Source organism: Ischnura elegans, chromosome 8, assembly GCF_921293095.1.
Source record: "Ischnura elegans chromosome 8, ioIscEleg1.1, whole genome shotgun sequence".
NCBI lineage: Eukaryota > Metazoa > Arthropoda > Insecta > Odonata > Coenagrionidae > Ischnura > Ischnura elegans.
In genome coordinates, this window is record NC_060253.1 from 76,284,469 (window position 1) to 76,310,013 (window position 25,545).

The following is a 25,545-nucleotide window of genomic DNA, read 5'->3' on the forward strand; positions in this document are numbered from 1 at the left end:
TATCATATGACTTATGTTTTGGGATTACAAAATTACCTTTCCCTAAATGTATCTTGACTTTTAAGTTGTTTTTAGGGCTTTTGTATTTTGATAACATTCAAACCACATTAATATTATATCATCCCTCATGAAAATTATTCGTCTTTATGTTTTTAAATGTAAATTTTAACTCAGACAAATGTAATGGATCAATGAATCGTGATGTTTGGTGTACCGAATAAACCTTGTCATTTGTGAAATTATTTTAAATTAAAAGCCCAATTATAAAATTTAGATGGAATTATTAATAAAAACTGTATTGCGTGTTATCAGAGGCTGGGTACCGTTTCCTATTGTGTGATTTTCATCTGGATGAAAAAATTAGCCAAGCGTGTCATTTCACTGTTAATTTGTGAGAATAGTGTGATTATATTAATGATAATCCCCATTTTCCTCTATTTTCTTCAATGAATTGGAAGACGAAAGGAGTTTCATAGATTCATTATAAAAAATAAGCAGGAAATTTGGGAGGTTTCTGAATCAATGAGTAGAACATGAAACGCAACATAAGATTTTTTTAAATTTAAGTTATTTACTCATTAGAAACGTTAGTTATCATATCTTAATAATAAGTTTATGTAGAATAGATCGTTGCTAATAGTTAGTAAAGTCTCAGATATAAAAATTCTCCCACTGTATTTTCTCTGAATTAAAATTTTGATACTTGAGGTAGCGGCAACGGATAAAGGATTTTTAAGATGACTACAAGGTGTACCATAGTTCATTTCCAGTAAGGCCCTTTACCAGCACCCAAACCCTGCCCCTTTTGCACCACTTTGACCATATTGATCAATGAAAATGAACCCTATTTGGTTATTCAACCCCAATGAAGTCTCCGGCAAAGAAAAGTAAACGTTAGCCTCTTTAAATCTTGACGCTAGTTAACTCAAAAAGCATCACTCTTTGACAAACTTGGACGGCGAAAAGCCAATAATTCGACGACGTTCACAGGAAAAGGGGAGTGTTTACGTGTTTGAAAAACATCGGTGGATTATGAAATAAGATGGTAAGGTTTATAATAAGGTATAATAAGGTTTATTGTTAGCTTGTGCTTTCATACCATTAACATAGCGCTAATTTTCTCAATTTTTCACCATATTCCTGTTACCGTTTCAGGAAATCTTGAAAATAAAAATAAAAAAATCGTCTATCTTTGGGATTTATCTAGCTCTGTATGTTGACATTGGTTCACTCTAAACCATTCAGAAATATTAATACTGATAGCCTTGTGTTAGCGAGTTTTTGAATGAGTTTAAAGTTTTCATCTGGTGATATGTAATAAAAATGCAATTATAATGATCGATTGAGCGGCTGTTATCTGCCCTTTAGAAATAACCGCAAACCCTTGCTTACCTATGCTACCTCAAAGAGTATTTTTATGTGATTTTCGGAATTCCTTTCAGATACTAATGTATAGTTTTTGTACTATTGCGGGAAGGCGTGACTTGGTTCCATCATAAAGCAAATGGTGAGTCATCGAAGTGATCGTTTTCCTTAGCTTTTCCCAATGAGTTCCCCCTCCCCCGTACCAGTCACATCACCAAGGCCGACTGGCTGTGATGGAGCCCCACGGTTTTGTCCCTCTCACAAGCCACCTTATGTGAACGCGGAATGCTAATGAGGAGAGTGTATGGAGAGAAAAGGATTGTTGTAAGGCTCTGTCAGGTATCTTACCCGGCTCTTACTCATTCAGAACGTTTCTCTCGCATTATTAAGCTTCCGTATCACGTTGAGACAGAGAGTGGAACAAGTGGAGAGATTTTAAGCGTAATTTAAGATTTTAAGGAGTAGGAAGAGAAGTGTTCGGGTGTTTGAAAAATATCGTTGAACAATGAGATGTGAACTGAAATGAGTATTGCTTTAAAAAATATGATTGCTTATTGATACTCCATACTTTTCTACCGAATAACGTGCCGATATTTTTTATCCATTTTAACACCATATTTCCGCAGAAATTTAAAACAATAACAATTTTCTGAAGAATTTTATAAATGGGATTTGTGTGACCGCTTGTTGTTATCCTGGGCGCTTGGCTTGTTTCCGGCGAATGAGCGAGTTTCTGATTAAGATTAATATTTCTATTGCGTAACCACTCCTACCCTCACACCCGGGTGGCGGTGGTATAAAATAAACATGAAACGAATTCCATGTTACTATCATGAAATTTTCAAAATATACTCTTCTAACTGTACTTCACAGACTAAAGGCGTCACTTACAACGCTTCTTTTGCTATATTTTCTGGAAACTGCACCCTAAAACTAGTGTTTTTATACGGACTCTTATGGTGGAAAAAATGTTGATTACTGCCTCCATGTCATTATTATCAGTGGTCAACAATTCTAAGATTTGTTTGACGATTTTCTTCTTTAATTCTCCTTCCAGCTAATCTTTAAATATGATTCTTCGTAATCCTTCTCTTCCTTATCTGCTTCACGTATGTTATTGTCTTCCTTTTCCTTTTTGCCATCCTTAATACTTTCATTTATTTATCATTTTGCCAATAAACTAATATTATGCTCGTTTTACCTTAAGAATCTTGGTTAAATAAAATGCGGATGAGTCGCCGTGCTATGTATTTAGTTATTAAGAGATAAATTTTATACCTGAGGTGAAATCACGTTAGTCACATAAAAATTGCGTAACTATCCGGTCAAAAAGCTGGAAAATGCAGAACAACATTCGTTAAACCCCAATTTTTCCTTTTTGACTGACTTTGCCTATGTCGTCTATGACCGTGAAATGTAATTTAATAGTACGCGTGAAATGTTTTCTTATGGATCGCGCAGTTGCGAATTGAACTCCTGAATATTCGAGTCCAGTGAGATGGATTACTTAATACTTTTGAAAACCAAGGGTGAACGAACAGATATGGGAAATTTAGATTTAAAATTTGTCTATGAAAGGCTTCTTATATAATATGATGTCCTCTACTTTGGCTGGTTTGAATATCGAGAATATAGTGCCGGTACGCATAAAAAATAATATATTTAGTTACCAGTTCTTTGGTCGCCGTAAAAACCTTCCAACTAACTGGTAGTGCAGAGTTTAAGGTTAATTGAAATATCTACCAGAAATTCCTTGATAACTCGCACTCGGTAGCACGTTATAGTCCAGGAAATAAATTCATCCTTACAACTTTTCTAAATGATTAATTATATTCGTAAAAACACAGCGCAAAGAGTTATTGCTAAAATCTTACTTTACCTTTGTTTAGGGCAATGCCGACTGGTGAAAATTAGGAGAAAATGAAAAATGCTGAGTTTCCCAATGAAGGATTCAAGTAGTTTAATAGCGTATTTTTTCATGCTCGTACATTTTAAGGATAATAAAATAATAGCCGCAACAACGCATTTGTAATTAAAGGATTAATTACTTTATTTCGACATTAAATAAAGATCTGGGCGAGATTTTTTTCCTTTCCACTTGTCAAAGAAATATCTGTGGCTCGAGGTCATCTCCTACCTCCATTAAGTAACCTGCATTCGCCGTTGAATTTTCCCTCGGCTAAACCCACAAAAAAGTTACAAAAGCAGTTTCTCGCAAGTTTTGCGGTTGATGTAAATCCCGCTGTTCCATCGCTGTCTTCGCCGCCGTCAAAAACCGGGAGCACTTCTAGGAAAATATAGTTATCTTTTCGCATCTATTATGCGTAGTAGTCTCCCTCTTCCGAAAAAAAAAAACAGCTTACCTCTCCTTTTTCTCACTGAAATAATCCATTTCAAAGTTCTACATCGGCTTTAACTCGTTCCGCGTCTTTTCCTTGCGTGGCAAATGGGAAGAATAGAATTTTTTGCTTCGTGTTCCCCTGAAATTTGAACTCTCAGGTAGAAGAGATGTCCAAAAGGTTTTATTTAATCGTTCCCATATTTTTATTTCTACCCTGGCTATTTTTTTTCAGTTCATTCAGAGTAACAGAATGATTAGAGTTACTTGGGGAACTGAAACTAGTTAGTTTAGAGCAATGATAGTTATTCTAAGTCCATTTATCCTTAATTTATTCTTCTCAAATTATTTATTCTCAATTTTATTTTTTCTGAGGGTACGAATTGCTTCACTTATCTTGAATCATATCTAAAACCTCATATTTCTCGCCAAGTGCTTTGATTTTGGCGTATACTTTTTCCTGAGCAAAATTTCGACGCCTTTTCGAAGAGAAAATTGCCGGATATATTATACGAAAACACAGCATGTTAGTGGGCATAGAGTTTGAAATCGGAAATTTGTGGGATATTTGCCTTTCTCAGTTATTGTGAGCGACTTAATGAAATCCCCACTGGCTAGTTTGGTGTGCTAGTCCTAAGGTTTGGTACTTCATTTGCACCTCAAATTATGGGTTATGGGTATTATATAATAGGTTATATATGGACTATGGGAAGATTGGTTCTTAGGGTAGATATTTTTAGACTGTACCCACTCGTGTTTTTTTAAACAAAATATGTTAAAGGCTTCTCCGTAATTCCCTATGAGGTAGGCAAAGTGGTGGATGAAGCTATAATTTTATCGAATGTAATAGTCAATAGTTCCAGCTCTTATAAATTAAAATGCATTTACTTGATCATCCAGTAAACTCTAAATTCTTTTGATATGCATGCAAATTGTATTTATTGTTTTTGAAGGGATGCGTACCTGTTTTTGACATTTTTTGTATGAAAGCAAAATTGTTCATGAAATTTCTAATATAGACTACAAAGTCACCTGATGCAACTACTTTACACAAAACGTAGTCTTTCCTCAATTTTTCAATATTTTTTTTTTTGGAATTCAAATTGCATCTCGAGGTCTAGGAAATTAAGTCATGTGAATTTTAACAACCTGTTATCATTCCAGTTGCTTGTGATTCAGCCGTATTTCATTTTTTCTTTACGTTGTCCTTGATCCTTATTTATATTCTATGTACATTTTATCTTCGGCAGAAATATAAATCTGACAAATATTACGAAATCTGAAGTATTTCACATTCAATTCAATGTCTATGGATAACTATTTTTTCTTGTGATATGTATGTTTTCATAGTTGATTTATGTAATCATTTTACCAAGGAAAATATCAATTTTCTTTAAATTTATTTTCCTGCGTTACACTGCATTTCATGTCATACATTTCGCTTAAAAGTACGTGACCTTATAAACTTTTGTTCTTCTTCGGACTCCAAAGGCTGTTAACTAATATTGCGAAAGTATATTTAAAATATTTATGCTGTACAAGGAAAACTATCTAAAAAGTATCCATAGAGCTATTTACAGATCAAAAGATCCTATTCTGTCACTTTAATCCGCGATCTTTTTCAGTTTGTTAATTCTCGTTTTGGTTATTTTGGTCGGATTCGGCTTGAACCGATTAAGCATCACGTGGAATACGACGTGTATTTTGATCAATTATAGGTTTTTGTAAAGTGCGACTTACAACCTCTGCCGTTACAAATTGCGCATTAAAGGTCCCAGTAGATCCGACCACGCCGTCGCGTCGGCTCGACGCGGTGTTCCGGGAAACCCCTTGAGAATATGACTGGGAGAACGAGGAACCTATGTATAGAGATGTTACGCTCTATAATTCTCGACTTTCCGCTCAATAGCATTACCATCTGCGATATGAGTTAAAAGCGGGTGAACATTTCGTAGTTTAGTGTAGTTATATTCATTCTCTGACCATTTTGAGGAGGAAAATGACATCTCTTTGATGTGAAGAAGGAAATAATACTCATCCCGGCTTTCCGTCACCGAAACCCACGTAAAGTGTGAATTGAGTTTTATGGTGAAACACGCGCCCGAAGTTTTTCGTTGTATAAGAAGAAATTTATTTAGAGACTCCGTCAGGCCCATAGTAAATTTATTACATTCTTTCAAGTTGGCGAGAAAAATATTTTCTATAAAAATTTGAGAAAAAAGTTGTTTTTTATAAAAAAAGGAGGTACTACGTTGTAATATTATTCCCCTCTAATTTTTCAGCTGTAGTTGCCATAGTAAGTGCTACTTGTATCTATGAAAATTATTGCCGTGCAATAACTCGCTAAGAGGTTCCCACCTCATGCTCGGGTTAGAGAAATGTTGATAAAAATTGTATTCCCATCCTCTTCCAGAAAGTCCTCAACTTTCTCCCCAAAAAAACTGAAACCTCTTGTATATGTCCGTGGGTGTTGCGTTTAAATGGCGATAATGGGTTGGGCTCTCGTTGGTTAAGATGAAAAGGGCCTCTTTTTAACTCCATGAACGCCAGAGGGTTGCAGAAGGGGTGCGTGTGTTAAGGTAGGAGGAGGGAGATGGTGGGAAAAAGGAGGGAGACATCCTCACTAACCTCCTTCTGCCAGGGGGGGGCCTCCCAGGGCCGGGTGTGCTGATGGGTGGTCAAGTCAACCAAGGGTGTTTTATTAGCCAGCCCCACGTCCAGGACGACAAAAAAGTTTCGACAGTGCCGTGGGAGAAAGAAATGGTTTCCCCGAAAGACCACAAAGGGAGGAACAGGGCAGAATAATCAATATGGTTAAGTTCTGTCAAAAGCAAATCCTCGGGAGCTTTTCAAACAGAATTAAATAAGTTCGAGCTTACTCCACCGGGATTTGAAATATGGGCTGTCGATTTAGATAAAATTACAGTCAACCAAATTTACATGCACATAAGGATTCTAGGAAGGTCAATGGCTTGCGTGGTGAGCATGAGTTGGGCGAATGTCTTTAGGTAAAACGATGTTAGAGCGGTAGCCAAATAATATTTGGCGGTTCGTGAAGTGATTTTGAGAGCCACGCGCAATAAAAAGATGTTTCCATATTAGAGTTTGTTTTGAAGAGTACTGCCGACAAGAATTCGGAGTCATAAGTTTTAATTTATAATTCTCTTATCATAGCTTTATCTCGCCTGTTTCGGGATGAATTGAGATTCTGTCTTATCAACACTTTGCCTTCTCCAGCGTAACCCTTAGACCTCACGGGTTGGACACCACCAATGTGGAGGCGTACGAGTTCAAAACATTATCCTAGTAAGTCTATTTAAATTTTATTGGAAGAAATACTGTCGTCGTACCCTTCAAGACTTTATATCTTAATGGCATGCAGCTGGAAGGTTGGGAAAACTAATGCGTAATTTATTTATTAAAATATTGATATTTCTTTTTCCATGTGGTGTATTCTATATGCTGGAAAACGTATAGATGTAAAAAAATCCGGTTGATTGAATCATACGTTATTAGTACATTTATGTAGATTATGTCATTGATTATCACCCGTTACCAACTATACTAAACTATTGTCAGTAATATGTCTTTGAGGTCAAGCCCCTTCCCAACTGAGGCACAGCCATACGCATTCTCATATTCAGCTTATAGGAGCCTGTGTCTTTGCCTGAGCTACCATGCACTACGGAGATATTTGTTCTGGATGTGCTTTTTGGTGTTTCGTTCCCCAGTCATAGTTCCTCGTATAAAGCTAGATCATAATTCTCCGATGCTCACCGATGCATTACCATTTTCCTTTGCCTTTCCTCGAATTTATCCTCTGCAAATATTTCGCGAGAATTCCTTCTCCCTCAAGGGTGGACCTTTCCCATTGGTTGTTATTTTGTGAATGTTTTTCGGAAATGTCTTTCCGGTTTTAAGCCACATTTAACATTCTCATAACTTATTTCAATCGTCCGTATTAAACCCTGAACCCTTTAAATGGATGTATTTTCAGTTATATCACATTCTTATGAGATTTTTTTTATCATTTTGCTTTGTCACTATTAAATCCTACGAAAAAGGGTGGAGAAATGGCTATTTATATCGGGCTCCATGGGACACAGTAACATTGTTTTTATTTAGCTCCATAATTTCATGACTCATATGTGTTGTATTTCTTACTAAGCACGTATTATTGATTATGCCATTGTTTTCATTTTGTGTGAGAGATTTTTTAAGGCCCAGGAATTATGTCATTTCCAATGTCACTCATTACTTAATGTCAATGTCAAAAGTTTTTCAGGTAATTGTGCCTTGCGTGCTCCTATGTACTGGGTCAATTTCACTAACGCTTTCTAACCCAGAGCTGCTTCCGGTATAAATTAAATGTCAAGACTTATCATTTTTTTTTAAAGTGAAAATATTCTACTCAATCATAATTATTGTGGCAGCTACATATTACACCATTAAACTTTACAGCACAAAATAACAAGTAGTTTAAATCTTTCCTGAATACAGCTGAAAATGTATGAATTTTTATTTTACTTAGAAGCAACATTGGGTCATAATGGGTTAAGACGCATCTGAAAAATGACGGAAGCACTTCAGGTATTCTTTACAATGGTTAGTAGCTATAAAAATGTTTTTCGAAGTAACAAAAGTTGTAGTCTCGTGGCATTGAATGACTTTTCTATCTAGAGTTTTTTCATTGATGAAGAACACAAATGGTAATTTCCACTCTTTTTAATTCACCACTCAACAACCCACAATGGTTTCAACACATTGTGCCGTTTTCAAGGAAATTTATCCTTGAAAATTACACAATGTGTTGAAACCATGATCAGTTTTGAGTGTTGAATTAAAAAGTGTGGAAAATACGATTTATGTTCTTCATCATGGATATAGCCAACTTCCACAAAATCAAGCCTGAAACGATGCTATACGTTTCTCATCGAATTTAATTACGTTTGTATCACTTTATCTTTTTTTCTCGTCCCGATCCAGCATCCTCATTTATTTCTCTAATAAGTATGCGTTAATTTATTAAAATAAGCATTGTGGGCTCAGAATAACTAGTAAATTACATCTAAGCGCCACCTGGTGATGACAGAAGTTCGAAGCTCCCATTAAACGCATTATCTTGAACGGGAAATATGATTAGAGCTAACTTAAGGAAAAGGAAAGAGGCTCAGTCTCGAGAACGATATAAGTAATCGAATCACACCCCGAAACCGTGCTCTGGCTGAATAATTTTCCAGGCTGCCATTTCTGTTGTAGATTCAGTGGATTATCTTCGAATTCTAAAGAATTACGGGAACGATTCTTAATTTTACTCTTCGTACAGTTCCTTGGAGATTGTCTTGATAGGTCCAGCTTCTGAGTTTTACTTTCGTGACTGTTTTATTTCGTTCTGAATTCTAAGCATACGCGAATAAATTAGGAAGTATGTGGTTTGCAGCATCGCGAAATTGTTGAAAGTTTTTGTGCCTGCTTTAAAACCTTACCTTTAGGAATATTTCCATTGGAGGTCATACCTTGAATGTTATACGTTTGCTATCCAAAGAAATCTAATGCTTTTGATTATTTAGATGAACGAAGAAGATATGTTGTGGAGATCTATTATAAGATATGAAGTGATATTACTTTGTACGTTTCCACATAAAACTTTATTTCACCTGAGTCAACATGTTTCACTGCACTGCAGCATTATCAAGACTATATATTGTAACAAAAAGGATATCCATGCCAGAAGAAATAGCCTCGTACAAATTAGCACACTAAAAAAAATAAGAAGGTGGGGTGGAACGAGAAAATTATCCTATTCCTTGGTTTTTAAGTGTGGGTGTAACCAAGGTGCCGCTTCTACTTAACGTGTACGCTGAGGAGATTGTAAGGGAAGCGTGGGAGGAGTTAGAAGCTGTTGTAAAATTGGGAGGAATGCTGTTCAAATCAGTGAGATTCGCGGATCATCAGGCGTTGATTAGCCAGTCAGCGAGGGGGCTTCAGGCTCTTGTGGATGCGTTATACGAGCGTTGCGAGGATTATGGGATGTGGACTAATGACAAGGACACCAAGGTTATGCGATTTTTTAAAGCATCACGAGCGAGGAATGTGAAACTTAAGGTAAAGGTGGGTGGTGAAAAACTTGAGCAGGTTGAGTAGTTCAACTATTTAGGCAGCACGCTCGAGGAAAACGGATACAGCATTAAGGACATCAGGAAGAGAATTGCATTAGCAAAGGAGGCGTTCATAAACGGGAAGGAGCTTCTGAGAGGTTTGCTATGTAAGAATTTAAAGAAAAGGTTAGTGAAGAGTCTGATCTGGAGTGTAGCACTTTACGGTACAGAAACGTGGACACTTAGGAAGGAGGACGAGAAAAGACTGGAGGTATTCGTGATGTGGGTGTGGCGAAGAATGGGGAAGGTGAAGTGGACGGAGAGGAGGAGGAACGATGAAGTGCTGGAAATGGTGGGAGAGGAGAGGTAGCTTTTAGATGAGATATTTAGATATATTAATATGAGGAGGGGACAGAAGGTATGGATGGACCGAGTACTTAGCGGGAAGGGGATGTTGAAAACGGTGTTAGAGGGAAGAATGTTAGGTAAACGAGGGAGAGGGTGGAAAGGAATAGGATTTTTTTCATAGAATGAAAGTGAATAGGTCTTATTCTGAATTGAGGAGGGAAGTGGTTGATGGGGAGGGAGGATCACAGAATTCCCCTCAAGTACTCCATGAAAACCTACCTTAAACGGTAGAATACTTTAATAATAGGTAACCAAGGAATATGTTAATTTTCTCGTTCCAACCCACCTTCCACCCCCTGCACCTAATTTTTTTGTGAGTGTGCAAATTTGTACGAGACTATTTATTCTGGCATGGTTAACTTTTTTGTTTGTCTTGATAAAGCTGCAGTGCAGTGAAACATGTTGAGTCGGGTGAAATAAAGTTGTATGTGGAAAATTGCTAAGTAGTATCACTTCATATCTTGTAATGGTTCTGGTTGCACTCGTTCAAAAAATAGCTCTTCTAATGCTGAAATATTCCTGATGTAGTTCAGAAAAACAATCAATATTTATTAATTAATGTAATCTTCTTCTATTTAAAGTATATTAAATAGAAGGTAATCATAATTGGTTAACCGGTTGAATAGTGTGTACCGAAATAACCTCGAGTATATCCGTATAAGTCGAACACTCATTTTAACCCTTTGAATTTAGTTTTTCCTTAATTTTATCAATGCTTGAGAGTCATTAATTGAGGGCTTGATAAGTTGGTAAATTCTTGGAAAGTTTTTTTGCTTTCATGCCCGGAAGATCGCCCTGTGGATAACTTCCTCGGGCTGAAATGACCTATGGAAGAAAAGATTGCTGAAAAAACGTGCCGAGTGAAGAGAATTTTAGGTGAAGGAGCGTTTTTGTGCCATCATGAAAATGGAAGAGGGAATCTCAGTGGAATATTTGGAAACGGCTCTTTTCAAATTGCTGAGTAACAAACACTCACAGTAAAATACCGTTCAGGCATGAATATTTTTTAACAAAACTGATTTTAAAATAAATTTTACGCATTTTTTGGAAGTGAATGAATCATGATGACACTATTTTTTTTGGTTGGATAAGGTTTTTAGGGAGAGTATATGTATTTAGATTATAGGAAAAGTTTTTTACTCGTCATGATGTGAAAGTTATTATTTTTTAGCATGAATTTTCTGCATAAGCTAATTTTCCAATTACCCAGCCATGCAAAAAATTTTCCTCTGTCAGGGTATCAGGAAGTTTCAACTACCATATACGTGTAATGACGGTTGAGATCCTCAGTTATCTGTTATGGATTGCCCTGAAGTAAAGATGAAAATGTCCCAAAAATTCTTTGAATTCTATGCTTGAAATTGTAGGACCTGGTGATGAGAGACCCAAATCGTTGGGAGGGAAACGGGAAGAATGTGGGTCATAATAGAAAACAAATGATAAGAGCATTTTGAAGAGGATGCATTAGGGGGGAGTTTGCATTCATAGTTGAGTGGGTTTATGCTGGAATGTGGACTGTCGTATGTTGATCCAGCTGAATCAACAACCAGCCTTGTACCGTCGCAACGGGTGACGAGGCATCGTGATGCCGATGCACGGGCTATTCCGCAGAAACGATCTCTTTGATCAACCCAACGGCTTTATATTTCGGAATATTTGTCATTGCTGACAGCAAACAAATAATTTGGGCTGCAGAAAATGCAAAAGACGGAAAGAAAGCTGAAATATATTCGCAGTGCTGCTTGTTAACTGCGGAGATGTACTCATTTTTGTTCAAGAAAGCAATCTGCGCGAAACTCAGTGTGAAAAGAGAGCGCTGAAGTTAAACGATCAAAAATGAGTCGAACAGTCAGCAGTAAATTTTCAAATGAATCTTCCTTAGTGATCCAACCCAAAGGTAGGTTTGCGTAGGTGAGAGTAGAGCTCACCTCAGGCTAGACCATGGACGTGCGTGTATCACACATTCGGGGTAGGAGTGCCAGTGTCTTCCCCTCGAAGATAGAGATTTTAATTTTATGATGAAGAAAATGCTAAAGGAAAAAGTTTTAATAGTTGATGAGAGACTTTTTATAATCAATCTATCAGGAATCTGAGGAAATCAAAAGTTTTTTTTCCAGAAATTTGTTTTTATTAATATTTGTAAATATTTCAACTTTATCAGCACCGAAAGCAGCGAAAAATATTGGCATGTTTGTCGAAAGCATGTTTGGTCATAAGGGTGACCATTCTCCCTATTAACAGCATTATTGTGTTTTGGAAGACATGCCAAGTTTTGTTAGTTGTTGTCTAAGGTGTACCTTTGCAATCAGAATTTTTATTACACTGTTTTTGTGGACGACTTGTGTGACATATGGTGTGTGATTCAACATCCGTTTCATCAGCAATCTGTCGCACATTCCTATCAGGCGGTAAAGTCTCGTTTTCATTGATTATTCTTAATTTTTGGACACTTAATTGGTTCCTAATGTACACTAGTGAACTATAGGAAACAATTCCGAGGCAGCGAGGATAATGAAGAGTGGAGAGGCATCGTTGGCGAGGCCAAAAACCTTCTTAGTTTTCAATGGCCAAGCTAGGGAAAGTTTTTTGCAGGAATCATTTTCTCTATTCGCATGGTCGATAAAAACAAGCGTGTGGAGGAAAAATTTTAAAAATCCCCTCCGGCAGCATGGTGAGTGTCCAGTTGTGGCCAAAAGAAAGGCAAACTTAATTTCCTAATAATTTTGGTGGTCCAACCTCATTTTATTGAGAAAGGAAAGGTATAGCCTTTAGCCAAATGTACGTTTGTAATTCCCTGAATACTTTCCCTGAATTTTTTTAGAAAAAGGTGCAAAAATTTCCGTTATAATTGTTCTTTGCACCTGTTTCTACGAATCATCGCACGAGAGCAATTAAATTTCTTCCGTTTGCCTAAAAACAGTGGTAAAAATCTCTTCTCTTGTTCAAACATTTCCTCGTAGCAATTGAGCGACGTGCCTGTTTTTGTTACTTTTTAATCTAATTTTCTCGTCCACTCCGAAGAACACTCACAGTTCGAATGCATTTAAATAACTTTCATAAAGAAATTCCGTTCAAAATATACCATTTCATTTTAAACAATGGAAACAAAGACTGAGGGAAATATGTACATGTATTTTTATGCGAATCGATAGTAGTATCTTTGAGGAGAATACAAAGTAAATCTCTTGCACTGGAGCAGAGTTTTCTGCAAATGTTACGTAAATGAGAGCATCTACTAAATCACCTTTTTATTTTGGCCTATTCTACTTGTCCCATATTATTATTTTTATTATTTCTGGAGCACAAATTCATTTCCAAAGGTTTTCTTACACAAATTTTTCTCATTTTTAGAGAAAATAAGTTAGCAATTCTAATAATATCCGCTTTACAAATAAGTAATCGCCCCTAGTATGCATGCAGACTTATAAGATATTAGATGATACCTCAGTGCTTTAAGTAAAAAAAAATAATTTTCATTCACTTATTGTAAGTTAAAGTTATTTGTTTCCTGTCAAAATTTATAGGAGTGAAATGTAGTATAGCAGTGTGCGCACATGAGTAAAAATTATAAATTTATGTTTGCCAGTGTGCTGGTATATTTCGTTCGCGTCATAATGAAGTACAGGATAAATAATTTTCACAGCACGGGGGAAAACTTATCATTCTACTCCTCATTTGTTATTAAACATTTTAGTTTAGGCGAATTGATCAACTGGAAATTTATTAATATTTAGAATATGGTACAAAAAATACGATTTAAATAGAAAAATAACTGCAGAGAATATTATTACTTACTTCCCACATCGCTGTCAATTTTTTCTCCATCGATCCTGGCGTAGCGCTTGTCGTGAAGATAATCTGTAAAAGAGGAAGAGAAAATAATGTATTATGGATGGTAATGAACAGTTGCTTTCACACTACAAGTGGTAATGAAGACGCATTCTAAATTATTTATCCGGATTCAATGGACGCATTGTAATCTAAATGATAAACTAGGATGAATTATTCATATCACGCGAATACCTTTCTACCCTCTCATTCCATCTTTCTATCTATAATGATGGTTAGCTATATTGTATCATATAATTTATCCTAGAGAAAAGTGTCGGTTTACATATCATGCGTATGTTTTACAATCTGATAATTGGCATTAATGACTGCCTCATATGTGAGATTTGTTTAGATGAGGCTTTGCTGACGCACCCTGCATATGTAATAACGGTGAATCATGGAGTCCATTTTGCTGAATATTTCGCTCTAAATTGTTTAAATTTCATCCTCAGAACCATCAGAAAATTTGGAATTGCATGCTATTCTAGTGAGGCCATTTAATTTTACAGGAATAATTTATTAATGGGTTTATTGGGTGTGGGAAAATATTTTTTGGTTACTAACTTTACATATACTGAACATATTTTTAATTCTTCTTTTCTAATGAGTGAAAACGCCAACAACAAGCAAATAATCAATATAGTGGTTATTTTTGTTTCGTTTTCAAAGAAAAGATTTCAGTAACAATCAGTCACACTAAGGCGGTTGCACCAATGAGTGTAAATATATGCGAATTGTTCATCGTGTTCGGTTTTCTAATGGGTACGATGCCCAATATGAATCGATCCCTTTGGTCTCTTTCTGGCCGTTAATCCTCCTTGCCACTTTCGTTCACTCCCTTTCTAATGACCTCCAAATCCCTCCTGTTGCTTCCTATCCCTCTTATCGCTTTAGCCTTGCCGGAAGGCTTTGGTCTCACACATGATACCGGATGTCTGTATCTCCGATAGTGCATGAAAATACGATGTGATCATGCTCTGTTTCTCATACTCCGGTCGATTTCCAACAGTTATGCTTAATTTTTCGAATTGACCACCGTGCTGTAAACTTTCCAGAGAAGAAATGGATTTCATTTAAAGCCCTATGTGACCCTGTTATCTAGGACTCCATTTGTAAATTTACATAGGTTAAATTTAAACAAAAGTTAACGGCTCAGGAAAGAGGTTATCGATTGTTGCTATGCCTGACTATTTATTTAGCAAATAGCTATCTGATTTTTGTCGAGTGATATTAATTTTTTATGAGAATGTATGAATATTTTTAACTACTAACGTAGTTTATATTTTGTTTCTATGTCATCAATAAGTGTTACTTGAATGCAGTCATTTATATTTACGATAAATCATGTCAATCGGAATATCTGAGTGTAAATAACGTGTAAATTTAATGTGAGAAAATAATTTGCCCAACTTGCATAAATAATCGCATAATTAGAATTGAAATTGACATAATTAGAATTGCAATCGACGCTAAAAGGGTGTTTTTGATCCTTCATTCCAGTATTTTCCCAGAAATATTCCATATATGCCGTCAAAGATGAGATAGTTACTGGTGGTCAGGGCTAGTAGTTGTAGGCTATTTAGTCTACATTGCTGTAAGTCGAATAGTGAAGCAAGTTAGTTTTATTCTTTGTTTTTATTTATGTATACATATACTAAATTTCTGAATATTAAATAGTGAATGTGTTATATATATCAAATATCAGTAGTGAAAGTCTAATCTTTTCCCAACACTTTATCACTGCCCATTGGTTTTTGCACCATGGATGCATGGAATGTCTCAAGTTATTTTGGTAAACAAATTAGTGTTGGTTGGGCAGGGAGGCAATCTATGTGGATTAAAAACACGAGAAAAAATATCAAGTAAGTATGAGAATTTTTATCACTAATAAGTAATTAAATTATTCTTTCCTAAAACTCTATATGAATTCATCCATCCTATCCGTAGGGAAAACGGTAAATGCTTTGTCGACCGCTAATTGGCAGTGTAATCACCTTTAAGCCATAAATTTATGAACGATTCGCTCATTCATCAGTCAGCTAGAATCGTTATGATAGAAGAGATTGACTAATGAGAAAGCGAGAAGATTTAAAATATTCACCGTACTCGTGGATGCTAAGTAATGGAGGATATTAACGCAGCCGCTAATTATGGATTCCGAACCAATGATATAGAATCGTGTTTAGTTTCATGCTGATCGTATAAGTTGTCTCCCAAACACCTTAGGAGCCTCTCCACGGCATTATAAACAGGAGAAATGTCCAAACCTCTGGTAATGTGCATCAGGATATGTCCATATTTTTTGCAGCACTGAAGTGTCAATTTTTGGTGTGGGCGTTTGGTGTCTACGAGGAAGTTTGGTGTGACTGCTGACGTCAAACGACAAATGTTTACACATGTAATCACTTAGTGAGGGAGTGTGGTAGGTTAGTAAATAGGGCGAATATCATCTGAATGAAAGTTCCCAAGCTGAATTTCCAGTTAAAACCTTCAGACATCCCCACTAAAAATCAACGAGTGCGAGGTAGCCAAGAGGAAAGTAATGGCTCCTCTACACTGAGTGTATTCTATTCAGGGGTGTGTATTCTACATACCCCTTAGATGTGTTCTACCCCGTCCTACCCAAAGTAAGTAGTAAAAAGCGTTTTATTCGTGACATATTTTTCATTAATTTCCAGTTATTCCCTTTTCTTAAGAAGTTTCAAATCGCGAAAGGTTAGTCTCAAATACTAGCATTATCTGTTTTCAAGAAGTACCATCGTGTTTAAGATAGGTGAATATAGGTTGGTTAAAAAGGATGCGTCAACCCCTCTCATAATAGGTATTTGATTTTTTTTGGCATTTTTGGCGACGAATTAAGATAAAACAAGGTTTCATCTTGAAATTTTTGTGTATATAAGAGGCCTTATCAAAATATATTCGTATTTAAATTACATCGGGGAAAATACTAAAATTTTCGAATTTGAGATGCAGATGAATGTTGTATAGGCTACTCGTTTACATAGACTGAAAAATGTAATGTGGCGGCCTAAGTTTTAAATTTATTACATATTAAAAATATTGCTCCAACGGAGTGCTGCATTTTATGAGTGCACATAAATGCATAATAATTATATTTATATATTTTTTTTAGATCACGAGATGTGGGTCAATTGTAAATATTATTTATTTTTTCCAAACTTTGCCAACGTTTCGGACATTATATTTGTCCATCCTCAGGGCTATAAAAATGATAATTTATGATACAAAATTAGTTAAATGCAGGCAATTTTACAGTTGTTATACATTAAAATACATGGAAATACATATTCAAAATTTACCTTTAAGTCTGATGTTTTTATTTATTTATTTACAATTTGGTTGCTTGGATTTCTTTCTTTGTTGGTTATGTCATTTATTAAATTATGATAAATTAGCAAAATTGCCTGTATTTAACTAATTTTGTATCATAAATTATCATTTTTATAGCCCTGAGGATGGACAAATATAATGTCCGAAACGTTGGCAAAGTTTGGAAAAAATAAATAATATTTAAAATTGACCCACATCTCGTGATATAAAAAAAATATATATATATATAATAAGGGGTCGTGAAGCATAAAGTTTGAAATAATTATATTAAAAGAAAATGTTATTGAAAAATGAAATCCATCAGAGTAGGCGGGGACTGCTGTGTTTTCCTAGTGGACATAAACGCGCTTTAAAATAAATTTAAAATAATGACGGAATTGAATTGAAAAATGGCATTGGTTGAATGGAAATAAATGTTGACCTGTGGAATTTAAAAATTTTGTGTGCATTACAACAGGAAGGTGGAAAAAATAAGGCTGAAATGTTCAAAACAATAAGTTCTGCACGATTACTAGATACTCATTAAAATAGTTTTGCCCATCGGGAGTCCTGCGTTTTTTAAGGCACATATAGGTGTGCAGTTGAAAATAAATTTTAAATGATAACGGAATTGCATTGAAAAACGAAATTAATCGAATGAAAATAAATTTCAACCTGTGGAATTTTAAAATATATTTTTTTTTCTGATGAACTCGGATTCGCCCTGATGACGATGGGAGAGAAGGCTATCGAAACGTTGGCAGCAATGTCCATCCTGACCCGACTGACTTCATGAGAAGAGGTTATCAGCAAGATTCACCGGGAAAACACCAACACCAACGTATTTTTTTCGTTAAACAGGAAGGTAGAAATAGAAAGGCATAAACAACAACTGTTTGCAACCGGAGAAATAATAGAACTTCAATTAACATAGTTAGAAAATATTTAAGGAAACGAAAACGAATTAATGTGTTAATTGAATGGAAATAAATTTTGACCTGTGTAATTATAGGTTAAACCGCAACCATTTGTACGTATTTACAACGCATCTAGCGGATATTGAGACCAAATGCCACCGTGATAAATTTTACCACGGGGCGTGTCTGTTTGCGCACTCGATCTGAGGTCCATGCGCTTGTTGTCCCAGCGTGGCGTAATGCGGGAGTGACATTGTTAACTCCGCCTCTCCGCGAAACGATACGCTCCGGCAGTATTCACCGTTCGAGTGCCTTTCATAGTCTTTTAATTCGGTCTGTCGCGCGTGGGAGTTGGGAGGCGGAACGGAAGGCGCTAAGGCGTGGTGCGATGGTGCGTGGGCGGGGAAGGGAAAGGTTTGGTGCGTGGAGCGAATGCGAAATGCAGGTTGAAACAGAGGGAAAGTGGAGGAGACGAAAATGTGGACAAGGACATATTATATCGGCATTGAGTCGCGCCTATTCCTTTCCTATTATGAGATTTTCGTTGCATTTTAAGTTTCCTCAAAAATACGGATTACAGAACGATCAATACTGAGCATTAAATGATGGTAAACGCCAGTAATAAAGACGAACTGTATCGAAAGTTAACTTTATAGAAATGCTGCTTTCTTTATATGGGGCCAAAGATATTTAATTTACTGCCCGCTAGAATTAAAAAAATAAAACCTCAAATGTAATGCTAAGACTTGCTAAAGACTGGGTCTTCTCTCAAGAAATAGTTGAAAATTTATTTTGATGTTATTTATCTAAAACACTCATGTATCATTTACTGCATTCTATGTTTATTGGCATACATTTTGTTTTTTGATGGTGGCTCAATTCTGATCCTATGACCTTGGAGACCACCTAAAGCTCCTTCTCTTGTTTTTCTTTGTATAAAGATGTAAAAACAAAATGTAGGAGTAATAAATTATTATTATTATTATTATTATTAAAAGCGGGAATTAGACCCATTGGGGTAAAAGATAGAAGAACTTCAATTGAGGACCTTAGAGGCCAAGGGAGGTAAGTGCAATTTTATTTTTATTTTGTGGATAAGTACAGACAGTGGCGGATCCAGGATAGGAACAAGGAAGGCTAAGTGGGAGTTAAAATACCAACAGTAGTGGGGTCGGAAAAAATTACCATTCTATCTAGTGCAAATTGGGTACCCAAGGGTGGGGCTATAACCGCCTTAGCCATCCCCCATGCATCCGTCACTGAGAAATAACAATTGGTGGGGTACAGGGGTGCAGCTAAGAATTAAGGCTAGGGGTGTTTTAGGAGCAACTTATACTGGTGGGTATGAAATACGGGAGCCCTCCCCCAAAACATTTTTATGATAAATAGTTCAAAAGTGTGTGTTCTACGGCTTTATGAGGTATATTGTATTGATCGTTACACTATTCTATAAGAAATATTTATCCGATGAAGTAAAATGGATTAAATTTTAAAAATTCTCTGAGTTCTTGGGGATTTTTATCCCCCAAAACTGCGCTACTGGTGGCGTACACAATACTGTTGTGGCAAAGGGATACAAGTGAGTCACTGATAAGCATATAGGTACATACAGATTCAGTGATTTACATGTATCTCTTTGTTACAATAATATAATGTATGATCTTAGGTTTTCCCGGCGTATCAGTTGCAGAAAAGTTTCTCGGGTTTTCCACCGGTTGATGTCGTCCATGTCTCGGATCATTCGGAAGATCCCCTGAGGATGATCAGCAAGTCGCGGATCGAAACGTCGGGAGACATGGACGACATCAACCGGTGGAAAACCCGAGAAACTTTTCTGCAATAATATAATGCATCACACCACCCATTGTCTGCGTAAATCTTTAAAAAAATTGCACTTATCCCCCTTGGCTGCTAAGGTCCTCGAACAAAATTCTTATATTATATCCCCCAATGGGTCTAAATCCCGCTTTTTGATACAGTGCGTCTTTATTACTGGTGTTTACCATCATCTTATGCTCAATATTGATCGTTCTGTTATACAAAATTTAGTGTTAATAATTGTGTTAAAATTAGTTTAAAACCCTCCACTTAGTTCCGTGTTTTTCAAAAATGGACTCCCCTGGTTTTGGACTCCCCCAGCGAAATTCCTACCTACGCCACTACTCTCAACCTCATTCGTGCTAGAGCTGTGTGTCGTTCTTTATTCGAAAATAGCAGTTTTTGACGAATCGCGTCACTTTCCGTTTTATTCTTTTTAGTTCACATATTAAATCTTTCAGCGCCCGCTTTCATATTCTTGACGCCTTTCAGGCACCGGAAAACCTTTATGGACTCACCTGTAAGAATATGCTAGAAGAAAAAATGACACATGGGAACAATGAAGTCTTATCCCCAAATTTTTATTGATATTTCATCCTCCTACATCCTCTGTCTTGCCCCGGTTCCTAGCTATTTGCCATAATCCATATAAGATTTTTGTGTTTGATTTAAATATCCCTTTTATAAATCTTTTAATTCTCATTTTTCCTCTTCTGTCTAAGGAAAATTGTCTATGAAACCTATCAACACATAGATTTTTAGCAGTAGTAAATCTTTGTGCCAATTATTTAATTATTAATCGCTATGGTATCCTTATTTACTACTCAGAAAGTGACTTCAAAATACTGATGATTTCTCCTAGTAGTGAGCTTGTACTTATAATTCGAACGACGAATGTAGTTCTGCATGAATTTTAATGAAACCTAATATCACAAACGTTTCTTACTGTTATTACTTTTAATACCTTTGTAACAATTATTTCATTATAAATCGGTACGGTATCCTTAATTACTACTCAATTAATAATAAAGTACTGATGTGTTCTACTAGCAGTCTACTTTTACTTATAATTTGAACTACGAACGTAGGTTTAAACAGTTTGAATGAATACTAATATCACAAACGATTCCCACTGTTACACCTTTTAATTCCTAGATTTTCGAGAAATTTTCACCACAATTTGCTCGACTCTAAAGTCTTTGCGCTGATTTCACGATTCATAATTCACTCACCCGCACATTTTGTGTTGTGCAGTTTCTCTTTGATGTCTCGGGGCTATTTGCCATCAAGGTTTATTCCCAGTCGGAATAGAATGAGCGGGGAGGGGTTGTCGGCGCAGGGAAAGGTAGGAGGTGGAAAGCAGCGAGATGATCGGTGAGAGAGAGGCATGTTCCCTGGCGATCACACTGCGTGACTCATAACATTTTCATGAGGCCTGCGGGTGGGCGTGTACCTTTACGGAGAGACACCTTTCACTTTAAAAGCTCTTGGTGATCGATCCACCTTGTTAATGACTAAGGAGGAGGATACGACGATCCTCACCGTGCGTATATATATTTATATACATCGAAAAAAAATATGGAACTGCTTTCATTTTCCTGGAAGTAGAAAAAAAAGGAAGGCCCATTAAGTGCTTTCATCTCCCTTTTCGCAATCAGTCCTTATCCAGCCGGTTTGCCTGATACGTTTGAAATTGAAATGCCGTTGTGTACAATTCCCACGGGAGAGGGCTGGGAAAAATTTAAGCCGAAGAGTATTTGCGATATAAATTGCCGATCCAAATGTATTTGGAATACAAAATACCGCTCCAAAATTATTTGAAATGCAAAGTACGAGATACCTTTGACTTGGGTATTTGAAAAGCAAACAGCAAAATAGTAATTTAAATACATTTTAAAATACAGAATACATTAGTATAAATAATAAAAAAATTAGATCTTAAAAAAATATTGCCTGCATTGGCACGTTGTGAATAGTAGTGAACGTCAAGAAAACGAATCTAACGAAAACGAAGTTATCTCTTTAGCATAAGACACGGTCTCCGGCGTTACTTTTTGGAACTGCTTCATCATAAAATAAAAATAATTTGTTCTATTCCATACTTTATTTTAAATAGTACGACCCAGGTTTCTGCATATCATGCTATCATCAGGTAGCATTTGGTATGATGATGGCCCTGATGATAGCATGATATGCAGAACCTCAGGTCGAAACTCAGGTATTTAAGATAAAGTGTGGAATAGAACAAAGTATTTTTATTTTATTTCATAATCTGTTAAGCAAAATGTTATCAGAGCTACTTAAAAAGTATTTTATACTAACATTTTTTTATTTTAAAATGAGAAAATACCAAAAATCTATGTTTGAACTGCAAAATACAAGCTGAATTCAGGCCGTGCATTTGAAATACCAAATGCATATTTCTAATGTAATTAAAAATACTTAAATTTGAAATACTGCCCAGCTATGCCACGGGAGGAGTTTAGAAAGGTGCAGATGGAATTCATTGTCGGATGACTTGAAAAAAATGTAAATCCTTGGCAAGCTTTCAAAAGAGAAATTTTCAATATAATTAATACCTACATGCTAAAATGAAAATAGATATTGATTGTTGTATTTTATGTAGCGTTGTTTTTTGGTTCACCGACTTATTATTATATTATTCATTCACTTTATGTGTACACATTATTCAGGATTTTCAGTTGAATTTTTTCATTGTTTTATTTATTTGTTGTTTATGTAAATGGTAAATTATTTTGGTATCACATCTGTCAACGTCTAAAGGACCAAAATAATGAATGTTTATTAATTAGCGTGTGGCAAGTTCCTATGCTCTCTCTTACGGACTGATATGGATGAAAAACAGTTTCGAAGGAAATTAAGCTAAAGGTTGTAGCCGCTGAGAATACTTTTAATAAAATAGGTACATTGATTTTTGGGTCTACTCCTGATGAAGTTTTTGCATTCCCACATTGAAAAGCTTACCGACCCTTTCTTTGTAGTACTTTGGCAGTAAGAAATAACCGTTTCTTTTATGCCCATTGGATATGTATTGACTTTAGATGGAAATACCTGTTAAGATCTGGGAACGTGAAAAATAAGGGGACCGGGTTGGTGTGGTGTTGGCTTCTCACCCGGCGGGCTCGGGTTCAAATCCCGGCGGTGGCAGAGAATTTTCAGAATTTTCAGAGACTGCCTGATCCCTGCTTGAGTGTTGTTTGGAGGGCATTTCAAGCGTAACACTCTGTCCGTCGGATGGGACGTTAAGCCGTGGTCCCCTTGGCGTTAAGAGCAGGCTAATGCCGAAGCCGGATTTCTCTCCCCCCGTCCTTACCTTCCTCTTCCCTAATGGCGCAAATGACCTCAGCTGTCGGTCGCCTCCTCCAATACCATACCATACCCCCGTGAAAAATGATACTGTGATCCATACTAATGTTTTGGCGAGTATGTAAAATTTTGCTACATGAATCAACATATCATCGTGCACAGCTTTCTCAGAATATACGTGGTGTCATATAAATTAAAACTAATGTCGCAAGGGTTCTAGGTTCCCTCAGGCGCGTATTCCAGCCTTATATGCGGTAAACAAGGTGATGGGGTCGGATGAGTGCGCTTTCCTCTGAGGGATGTTTCTCGAGATGCTCACCGCTTCACGTCTGAATTAACTCCGAATTTTGCCGCTACAGACGACTGTCTCACCCAGCGAGGGATTACGCTTGGACTGCACGCGGAGCACCCATAATGAAGCGCGTGTAAATATCTACGTGAGGCAGGCACGCATACTTGAATGAGCACTTTAAAATGTTTTTGCCTCGCTTTGAAGTATTGGGGATAATTTGTCAAAATATCTTACGTTATCACAGAAAAAAAGCGTTTTAAATGTCCACAACGACTATATTCAATTGCTTGAGTTTCAGGAAATCGTTTCATTATTGAGGGAATGCCCTTGATAAAGTTTTTTGGTATGTTATTTTATTTATTTCATTGAATTTTTTTGATAGTTTATTGGCTGCTATTTAATAAAGGCTGTAATAAATACAATTTGTAGAAATTCAGTTCGGTATGAAAAAATTGTTAAAGATATTTACAAAGTTGTGCATGCTCAAATGTCCGAATATTTGTTATGTGCCGACCTATTTATTTGAAAAAAATCATATAATTGCAACAATAACTTTTTTATGCAGTTAAGAGGGCAGGTTAAAAGATGTACTCATAAAATGCATGAAATTTGTCGTGAAAATGATTGTTATATATATGTATTTTGACATTGACCTATAGAAGCATATCTACGACGTTTAGATATCATTTTTAAGATATGTTAACGTTTTACAATCGTTACAAATAAACAGTTTTCACGCTTTGGACCAATTCTTATCTATGCAATTCAATATAATCATATGGTAGATGATTTAAACATAAAGTTTCTTATATAGAATTGCATATTAATTTATTGTCCTTGCACGTCTTCGTCCAATAAGAACATAAATCGATGTACATATATATGTGAGCTCGATAGCACATTGATTCTTAAGGCAGTTTCGAGCGAAGAGGCTGGTGCCGTAGCATTGGTGAATCATTTAGCCAAGGCCTGCTTCATTCAGGGGCTGGAGAATGAGCGGATCCAAACCATAGTGCGAAGTAAAGGGGAGGCGCTGCTATTGCCAACAGCTGTAGAAGTAGCTCTAGGGGAAGAAAGCGCTATACTACCTGCCAGTGAGAGAGGAAAATCATCTGATGCTCGAAGTCAGTTACACTGCGATAATTACGGAAAGCGGGGCCACCTAGCTAGCAAGTGCTATTATAAAAATAAGATGCCCTGTGAAGAAAAGGGGATAAGGAAAATAGAGGGAGTCAAATGCTTTCGGTGCGGGAAACAGGGGCATATGGCGAGAGAGTGCCGTTATAAAGTGAGCACGCAAGGCTCCTTCTCCGCAGGAGATAAAGAAGAGATAAAAGAGGGCCATTCACTATGAACAACAACAAAAATCCTTCATTGCCGTTTTGCATGCTTATTAAAATAAGATCCGTCGTGGTTGATTAGATTCAAAGAAATCTTTTTGAAAAACAAATACTGAACTGGATTTTTAAAAGTCGGTTTAGTGCACAACCTGGCCTGGGCTACACAGAAAGATTTTGGTAAATATTAGTCTTGTTTAGGAGAGGAATCAAATAATCGGGGGTCATTCAGGTGGTAAAATTACCCATGTTTTCTCTAGAAGACAAAAAATTGCTTCAGATAACCGGGTTGCGGATTTTCATACTATCATTTCATGTAACAGCGGGATTAGGTTTGAACTGCGTAAGTATCGCGTATGCCATTGTAAAGCGTGCGTAATTTTCTGCTTGCAGTAAGCACGCGATATTGGATGAGTAGTCTTAAATATTTTGACCAGATTTTGATAATATGTGAACATTTCTTGCTGTGTTATGGAAAAAAATT

General features: G+C 36.4%; 1 protein-coding gene across 1 annotated transcript in view; it reads right to left on the bottom strand.

Moving 5' to 3' along the window:
- Positions 1 to 25,545, bottom strand: part of LOC124164565 (protein grindelwald) — a 92,413-nt gene that overhangs the window by 44,781 nt on the left and 22,087 nt on the right. The window contains exon 2 of the mRNA XM_046541942.1: positions 14,005 to 14,067. Coding sequence (XP_046397898.1) covers positions 14,005 to 14,067 — 63 coding nt within the window. The remainder of the gene's footprint in view (positions 1 to 14,004; positions 14,068 to 25,545) is intronic.